Source organism: Camellia sinensis, chromosome 14 (assembly GCF_055761805.1).
Source record: "Camellia sinensis isolate YWXY chromosome 14, ASM5576180v1, whole genome shotgun sequence".
Classification (NCBI taxonomy): domain Eukaryota; kingdom Viridiplantae; phylum Streptophyta; class Magnoliopsida; order Ericales; family Theaceae; genus Camellia; species Camellia sinensis.
Window position 1 is genome coordinate 54,841,728 of NC_138974.1, and position 10,034 is coordinate 54,851,761.

At 33.3% G+C, this 10,034-nt stretch overlaps 1 protein-coding gene across 2 annotated transcripts; it reads left to right on the forward strand.

Moving 5' to 3' along the window:
- The first annotated feature begins 563 nt into the window (after positions 1-563).
- On the forward strand, positions 564-8,850 carry LOC114303569 (histone H2A deubiquitinase (DUF3755)). Of its 2 annotated transcripts, none has more exons than XM_028248699.2 (7): positions 564-1,134; positions 1,922-2,021; positions 3,048-3,113; positions 4,800-4,917; positions 6,187-6,269; positions 7,473-7,534; positions 8,209-8,850. In XM_028248699.2, the coding sequence occupies exons 1-7, from the start codon at positions 917-919 to the stop codon at positions 8,318-8,320; spliced, it is 759 nt and encodes a 252-aa protein (XP_028104500.2). In that variant the 5' UTR covers positions 564-916; the 3' UTR covers positions 8,321-8,850. The 2 variants fall into 2 exon arrangements, with proteins under 2 accessions (XP_028104500.2, XP_082760199.1); XM_082904073.1 differs by having other exon boundaries at positions 578-1,134; positions 7,450-7,534.
- Positions 8,851-10,034: the final 1,184 nt, after the last annotated feature.

Below are 10,034 nucleotides of genomic sequence, written 5' to 3' on the forward strand. Positions count from 1 at the left end.
TAATAATCTATACTATATATTAAGCAAAAGGGGGGTTTCTAACTCCAAACATTGTGGAAGCTCCAATCTCCCAATCTAAATTTCTTGATTTTTTTATTTTTAAAAAAAAAAATCTTAACATTTGTTAATTTCTCCCAACTTCCAAGTCTTACGCTTATAATAACACTTTAATGCATTAAGAACAAACATAAAAAAAATTCTTTGAAATCCAACACATATGAATTCCTTAAAAAGTCAAAACACATATTATTATTATTTCTCATAATAACACTTTAATACATTAAAAACAAATATAAAAAAAAATTCTTAAAAAATCCAACACATATAATTATTATCAAAATATTAAACTTTAATATAACATAAAAAAGAGAAAAAAAAAAGACATTTAAAATAAAATAAAAAAGAAAACATTTAAAAATCACAATTCACATATATAAATAATTGTAAACACAATCGGTATATAACTTGAATGATATGCTAGTATATATTATATAAATATATGGTAATTAATTAAAATATTCTTTAATTTCTTAATCCGTAAAAAACCATCAAAATTATAATTTATCAATCCTTAATCTGTTAACCCATGATTTAATTTGTAATTTTACTCTCAAACTAAACAAACAACACCACGGCCCCCAAACCTCGATTGTTTAATTTTCTACTGGAGGCGAGTCGAATGAAAAAAAGGAAAAACCCGACCAACTTGCCGAAATTAAGCAGAAGACTCTCCACGCCGTTCCGTACTGATCTTCTCTTCCAAATATATATATATATATATATATGTTTCTCTCATCTAAGTCGGTTCGTAAACAACCACAGAGAGATTCGAAAGAGGTGTAAAAGATTTCTGGTTTTTGTTTTTTGTTTTTTTTTTTTTTTTTGAGGGGTTTTGATTGATTGGTTTGGTGGGTCGATGGCTGCGAGTGCAAACCCTTCTGGGAATAATAGTAATAATAATAATGATCAAGAAGGTTCTTCAGCCAATGCAAATGGCGCCACCAATAACGGCAGTTCGGTTCCCCATGACAACTCGCCGGTGGGTCCCACCCAGGCGGCGCTCCGCCACAACCCTGGTCTCTCCGTCGAATGGACCCCGGACGAGCAGTACCTCTTGGAGGATTTGCTCAACAAGTCAGTAATCACAACCTTCTCTCTCTTTATGTATGTGGGTATTTGTTATATTTGTGTTTCTTGGTGACCCATCTACTGAATTTGTGGATTATTGTTTGTAATTCTTTCAATCTTGATTTGATTTGAATATGTGTCTATTCAGTTTGATTTAATTATTTTTTTCTTTCTTGTTATGATGCCTGGCTTTCACTGGTTTTTCTTTTTGAAAATTAAACTGGAATCAAGGGTAAATAAGAAATTGTTTGGATTCAGTACAAATGCTTGTTTAATTTCAGGAATTGTATCAGTATGCCCCTCCAATATCAAAATATGCTACTACACTTGTATAAAGACTAGTATTTTAAAGTATCATGAGTTTCAATGTTGTGTTAACTGGGTCAAATGAGTTCATTACTATTATTATTTTTCGAGGTACTTATATATATTGATTAATGATAATTACTTCTATTGCAGTTAAAAAAATTCAAATGCATATATATGTATATATTTTAATTTGTCACAAGTAAAGTAGCTTCATGGGCCCTTCAATATACATCAAGTGATTTGGCTTCAGGTTCAAAGGTTTACAACCTTATAGTTTACAAGGTTTCTTTGTAAGCAATTACTTTAACTTAAACACAACAACATTAAAGACAGTTTGTGCTCCATTTTGTAGTCAAATATTGTTTTAGCCACTATATTATTAAAATTTAAAATCATGTTTATGCCTTTACTAATTCTTTGTAACTTCTCTCCTATATAATGCATGTGTGCGTATTTATTGATTCGGCTGTCCACCATTTTGCAGATATTCCTCAGAACGCAACATTGTGCGGTATGCAAAAATTGCAATGCAGTTAAAAGATAAGACAGTTCGGGACGTGGCATTGCGCTGTAGATGGATGAACGTAATTCTTCAATCCTTATTGGTTTAAAGCTTCAGCCCTCTCTCTCTTTTTGCTGACATGGTTATTCTGTTTGTTTTGTTATTGTATTTTGTGGAACTCTTTGACGCTAATGCATAGTTTATAACTCAAACTCAATCGTTGATTGATTGAGTAAAATGTATTGAGTCCTCAACACACACTAATCAATAAAATTCAGCATCAGTAATTTTAAGTAGGTGTGCAACCTCCACGACTTATTTAAACTTGATTGTTGACTTCTTAAAATATGTCAAGTATGCTCTAGTATCCATTTACTATTTTAACTTAACAAGGATAAAGCAATGAGATAGGCAAAATTGACAAATGCATGTTCTTCTGGAACCTTATTCTTTATTTCTATATCTTGTTTCCTGCGGTTCCCTGTATGTGATACCTTGGCTTTGTCGGGCCCACCCTGGCCCCTCCTGTCCAGCTCCCCAGTGGATAGGGGCTCATTGTGTCATGTCCAAGGAAGATTGCTTCCCCTCGTTCTGCCCCGCTCAACCCCTGCATTCCCTGTCTCACACTGCACAGGTTTTCTTACCTTGGATAAGGAGGCATGGTGGGAACAGGTTCTCATTCTCTGCCGCATTCTACCCCACCCCCAGATTATATTTATTAAAGCTGTTTGTTTATATATAATACATACATAATAATTCTTTTTAAAAAACAAACACTTTACAAAAGTCCAAAGGCATAGAAGCTACCTGGAGTGGCTTCAATAATGCTTCCCAATTCACTTTCGTGAAGCCACCCACTCACCTAGTCCCTTAAATTGAAAATTTTAAAGTCCCCATGTTGTCCTTGTCTTCTATAACTATATGCTTCTATTACCCCTTATTTGATGGCATTTACAAACTGTAACCTATATATACAGATTTTATTTGTATCTATCATCTCTGCTCTCTACCATGGTCAATGTATCTTTGCTTCTCCATTAGTGGTCTCTGTGGTGAAGGTGACCAATTCATGGGATTGATTACCCTCTATTTTTATTTTTATTTTCAGAAAAAGGAAAATGGTAAGCGAAGGAAGGAGGACCATAATTCTGCAAGGAAAAACAAGGACAAAAAGGTGTGGTCTATTGAAATTGCTCGTCATTGTCTTTGCTTTGCTATGCATGTGTATATCCAATGCTATGCATGTGCTTATCTACTGTTGAATGCACGCCTTGTGATTGCTTCTCTCCCTTTTTTGAATCTGCACTGTTATAGTTAATTAGTTGACTTTTCAAAGAGCTGTTCTTTCTATTTCTGTGTACATCTATATATTTGTGGACATGTGTGTTCCTTATGCAGAGGTAACTAGTGTCAGGGGGAATGGCCTCTGAAATGTACTATTTTGAGAAAAATCAATTATTCAAATAAAAAGATTTGCTTTCCCTTGAAAAAATGAAGACTAAATTATGTTTTGAGGGATAGCTCAGTTTATTGACAAGGTGTAATCATTTTTGGTGGCTTGCCAACAAGTGGATTCTTAGGTTGGTGTGTGCTTCTTTGATTTATGGTGGCAAAATATTGTTTACTTTTCTATTTGGAATGTTGGTTCTTCCTTCACTAGGATCTGTAAAAAGTCTCACAGTAGTCCATAGTGAGTGCTTCACTGTGGTCTATATTGGGAGGTGATAATGGTCATTGGGTTCATGTTTATAGATATAAAAGCTTTGTAATGAATTCTGTAGCGATGGAATCAATTGCATGTTACCCATTTATTACTGGCCCACCTTTTCAGTTTCTCCAAAGTTTTCTAGGTTCTATGCATTCCATCTTAGCAGGGGCAAACCTGTAACTTTACTATGCGGCTGTGTTTCTTGTGGGTTGAAAGAATAAGGGTGTGGGGGGGAATTTTACATGTGAATTTTTTTATTTTTTTATTTTTTTTTTTTACGTGGTATGTGTGTAAGAATGTGTCTATAGTATGTCCTAAGAGTAGTACTTGAAATTCTTATACTACTACCATTTCCTTCATTCCTCATGGAAAAGTTGCCATATAGTTAAAGTTTATAATAATTACATATTACGCCTGGCAAAGTTTAGTTGGATTATGTTGGTTATACTGAAAAATTTAGCCCAAAAGACGTGTTGCATGGAAAAATTGGTTTCTTAGGACATAAAATGGTTTTATTTAAGCTAAGAAATTCATATCTATTGTTCGGTCAAATGCAGTAATGTTAATACTGTCCTCAAGTACTTAGTTAAAAAGTGGCACTGAGGGAAATTGCATGCCAGTTTTGGCCTCTGCTAGACCCTGTGGCCCTACCTGAGGGGTGGGCACTGTTCCTTTTCGGTCTCTGGCTATCCTTTTGACTCCAGTGAGGGCCTGTGGGGCACATCTGAGGGTTGTCCGGTTATTTGTTCCTTTCTTGAGTTTGTAGGACGTGTGTGGCCCATTTGAGGATTGGCTCCCCTCTTTGTTAGTTTGGGCGAGGGCAATGGCCTTCAGCAAGTTTGGAGGAAGATGCTCTTTTTGCAGGTCATTGTGCAATTTACCATTTTTGTTGTAAAATAAGTATAGTTGCCATACTTGACATAAAAAAGAAAAATAAAGCAAGAAAGAAATTAGGTAAAGTTGCCATATGGCCAACATTTTGAAGTAAGATTACATGCATGAAGGAGCCAAAGGATAATTTGTAGAAGTCATCGGTTCAAAAGTTCTACATGTGTAACAAGCTTCCAAATTGTATAATTAGTTTGTACTTGACTGCATTCTGTACAATTTTGATACTTGCTCTCAAATTTGTTAACCCCAATCTCTTCTCAGGAAAAAATTACAGACCCTATGGCAAAGTCAGCGTCTCATGTTACAAACCGTTCAAATGGTCCTCCATATGCTCAATCAGTGATCTCTATGGATAGTGATGATGGGATCTCATACAAAGGTTGGTCAGACTCTCATCTATCTATTTAGGTAGATAAGTCCAGGGGCAAATGGTGATGAGGCAAGGAGTTTGTACATATAAATATTTGCACCTGTGTTATATATGCATTTTTAAATTGCTGAACTTTTGCATTTGGTTGCACTGTTATCTGCTTTATTGAAATTTCTGGCATTTCATGACTGTTCTATGCTATTTTTGTTTAAAAATTGTATAATGCTTCACAAAAATATGGTTTACAATGAAATATGATTGACAACAAAAAAAGCTGGACTCCTCAGGTGTGTGCCTTCTACGCTTGAAATGTGGAAAATGAAGAATTTGGGAAATGACTGTAAGTTATTTTGATAAACTCTTATGGTTGAAATTTCAAAGTGTAGGGTTGTTCTGAATGGTAAAGAATTTGTAAGTAGAGAGAAACAAGGAGATGAAATAAGTTAGGGAAGGCACATCAAGATGCTATCTTAAGTAGTGTTTTTTTCACTATAGTGCTGATGGACCATGGAACTCCTTTTGTATGGACACAGAACCTAACTCTTAAAAAAATGTAGTTAGCTCAAGAAAATTTTGTAAAATGACCGGCAATATGCGCTTGTATGGGCATCAAACTCACTCCTCCAATTAATCATGTTGCTCATCATTTAAACCGCTTGTGCCTCTCCTTTCCCATCCTCCCCCAAGTAAATATATTTATGTGTTACTGGCCAAAAAAGCAATGGTCCCATCACTACTGAAAAAGCAATGGTCCAGTGTAGTTCAGTTCATTCAGAACTGTAAGAGAAGTGAGTGGTAGAAAAACACAATGTAGCTTCTCATGCATTAATGATCCACCTAATAAAGTTGGCAGACAGCTGGTGAATGGCTGACTCAACTCAGTCTTGGGATTCATCCTAATAGCAACCAAGAAGTCAAGAACTAGAATCTAACACAAGAATTCCACGTCTAATAAAAGTTTAAACAAAAAATTTGTAAAAAATGGATTTTCTCCAGGTCAATTGAATCTGGTGGCCTAACCCGAAATTAAACCTTTTGGAATTGATGGTTGTTAATATTGCAGTACTGGTGGATGTGTTGAATTTTTCTACTTTACTTGTACATGGTGATATTTACATTGACCAAGAAATGGTACAGCCAGAGGAGAGCATAATTCCAATTCATGTGTTACTTGTTTGGTTATGACCATTAGTACATATTGAAGGTACAAAATATTTTTTCCCTCTTGTAATTCTTCCTGCATTGTAGTCACAATGTACATTGCATTGTATGTTGCAGCTATTGGTGGCGTGAAAGGAGAGCTTCTTGAGCAAAATGGCCAAGCCTTGGAACAAATTTCTGCGAATTTTGCATCTTTGAGGGTAACATAAATGGTTTATTGTTTTGGAGTCATGGATAATATAATAGTAAAGAAAAAAAATAATCTTCCTAGAATCTTTGGGTTTCGTGGTTGTGATAGACTTGTAAGATGGTATTCAAGAATTTATAGTTATGTGAATCTTGTTTTTGCTAATTAATTATATGGCAAGGTATTTATTTAATGCTCTATGTAAAATGGCAGATATTTATATGAATTTTCATATAATAAAATGCTCTAGCATTTAGGTAGCTGTTGCATCAGTCAAGTGTGTTTTATGTAGGATTGAACTGAAAATGTGTTGTGCTTTTGATAACGTTTCAAATACTTTGTTAAGGCATTTGTAAATAATGAAAATCTATCAGGATTTCAATGCATCCCTTATATTTTATGTGAGTGAGTTCATTGATTTCACTGTTATACGGTGATATTGCAAAGTTTAGTTTCCAAGTGATGTGGATAACCCAGTGGGCAAATTCAATTTATGTAAGCATCAAAGACCCCTGATGATTTTTTGTTACTCTTGTGTTGGTAAGAGGATAGTCTAGAACTATGTTACGTGGATTCAGGGACAAGTGTAGGGTGTTGGTATGTACCTTTAAGTGCCAGATTTATCTAACTTTCATGGCCAAGACACTTAAGACACGAGTAGATTTCATATTTCTTAAATATTATTTTTTATAGGTGAAATGGTGTTGGCAAACTAAAAAAAAGAGCAGTTTATGTATAAAATGAAAGTTTATGCATAGTTATATAGCATGTCCATCTATAGAAGAAAAAAAAATAATAATAATAACAGGTCATGTTTAAACGTATGTCCGACAGGTATTGGAAGTGTTCAATGAGTGTCATTTTTGGACATGGACATACCACCTTCTTAGAAGTGTTTGTACTTCTTAGATTTTAGACACTCCACTGTAATCTGTTTATCAATTACAAATTGTGAACATTCATTCAACCGTCTTGTTTTGGCATCAGTAATCTTTTATGTGGGGCCCATTAATTATAGATCTGAACCCACCGGCACATGTCCCAACCTTTGGTCTGTGAAGTACTCCTTGTTGTTTCTGGAGTCGATAAATAACCTTTATTAAAATGATTCTTGCTTTCTAATATATTGATTTCATTGCTGAATCAAACACAGAAGCTTTATACCTGGTAGCAGATTGATGATGCCTATGCAGTCTTGTTTCTTTTTTTCTTGCAGATACATGAAAACATCAATCTCTTTTGCCAAACTCGAAATAACATCCTCACAATATTGAACGAGTATGTCAGATGCTTTCTGTGCTTTGTGGCTGTTGTTCTGTCATTATCAGCATGATCTTTTATAACATTAGTTCATATTTCTCACTTAAATTATATGTTTTACATGTTTGAATATTAGCTTTAAACCTTGTATGGCAGTTTAGTTAGTTACACACTATTTTTGTTCACCATCATTTTTACTTTGTATTTGCTGCCACTCTTCCAGTTTCCAGAGACATTTTACTTTAGTTTTTTTTGGGATCAAGTTTCTCTAGTTATTCTGTATTTGCATTTTAGGACCAAAAGAAACTGACTACTTTGAGAAGAAATATCCGGAAGACAAGGCTAAGCATCCCCCCCAAAATGCTCAATTTTAGCATGATTGATTGTCCTTTTGAATACCTTTCATGATGTGGCATCTTGAGAATGTCTTTTTTTACATTTTTTAAAAAGTTTGAAGGGTGTGTTTTGCATCCCACAAAAGATTAAGGATTCAGCATTGTATAGCATTCAAAGGTCAAACGCATTATCCCAAGGGGGAGGCTGTTACGTCCCGTGACAGTTAGTGCACAATGGTAGCATTTAATATTTGAAAATCTTGCCCTGACATGCATACAAGTTCACGTGTGCATCATATTCCATTACACTGAATAATCGAGTGATATGTTAGTCATGTATGCTAATTTGAATTGCAGCATGAATGACATGCCGGAGATAATGAAGCAGATGCCACCACTTCCAGTGAAGTTGAACGAAGAGCTAGCTAACTCCATCCTTCCTCCGCCATCCTTGCAGAAGAATTCCTGATCGTAGCTTCCACATGGGCTTACTGATTTTGCTTCCAACTCTTCTGCTCAAGTTGGGATATTTCGATTATGATATGAAATTAGAATAAACTAGTTAATTAGGGTCCGGTTCATTTTTCAGTTCGAAATGGAGATTGAAGTGCTTTTAGTGTTTCCAATACCTTTAGATGCAAACAGTCTTGTTTTAGTACTTTATTTCTGTATAATTTGTTTTAATCTTTTTCCTTTACGCTGTATTTGGTTAGGGAATTTGATGAGAGATTTGGAAAAGGAAAGAAAAAATGTGTGAAATTAGGTGATATGTAGGTATATTTTATTCATATTTCACCTACCTTTTCCGTTTCTTTTTCTTTTTCCTTTCCATTTATAAATCCCTCATCAAATCTCCTAATCAAACACAACATTATTGATTTTTGGGAAGTAACTTGTATAGTATGTTTTGAACAAGAGTGTGTCGTGTGTGAATACTTACTAGTTGGTTGTCATAATTCTTGACTCTGTAAATGAATTGAAGGAAAAGCTGTTCATCTTTGGCTTCTTGTGTTCTCAATGATTATTTATTTATTTATTTATTTTTGAGCGCACTCAATGATTATTTCAAAATAACAAACAAATCATCTTAGGCTTCTTGATTATTTCACAAAAAAACAGGTGACATAGAATTTTTCCCTAGAATGAATGGGTACATGCAGTCCCAAGGATAGTGTACATTTCCGGTTTGAGATTTTGAGATAGATGGATTGCTTCTCCCAAACATCAATTGGACCTTGAATTCAATTACGAAGGTGTTTCTTTTTTCTTGCGCGCGCGCCGGTGTCAAATTGAACTCAATTCAGTAGTTGAAAGTCACAATAAGGCATGTTTGGTTGTGCTTCGTTTAGGCTTATTTTGGAAAGTTTAGTTAAAAGTTGATTTTTTAATTTTTTTTAAAAAATATGTAAAATAATAAAAAGGTAATGTGACTCACAATATGTTAAAAATTAAAAAGTGACTTTCTGTTGTAACATCCTTCTTGAAAAAGACATGTATTTTGAATTTTTTTGGTCATGGATTCACAATATTATTATATTTCTTAAATTAAGAAGATGTAAGAGCCCAAACAAAGATATATAAAAATACAATCAATATACATAAATTAGCTTATTTTAATAATTTTAGTGAATCTTACTAAAATTTTAAATTTAAAATCATACAAAGTTTTCAAAATTATGCTGTACTTGGGTGTTAAAGTTGTCTTTCAAATTTTGTTAAAAAAAAATAGAAGAACTACACTAACATTGGTTATAATGATAAAATAATTAGATTGGATAATTCTAACTCTAAGAATTTATAATAGAAAAAGTAATGAATTATATAAAAAATAAATATAATTTATGCAACAATAATTACAATATTTTTGGTAAATTACATTGACATTTATTAAGAATTGAAAAAAAAATCCTACAATTTTAATATAATCACACAAAAAATATAAAATATAAATTTCAATGATAACGTATAATTTTTTTATCTATGTAACTAAGAAATTACCAATGAATAATTACATCAAAATTTTAAGTTTGGCAACTTCCTATAAAAGATAAAAAGTCATTAAAAAAATTTAAAAAATCAAAAAATATGCCGTATATATTAATTTTTTTCACCCACATTTTAACAAAAAAAAATTTAAAAATTATTAAAATAGTTTATTGTTAAACCAATTATTGTAATTTTAT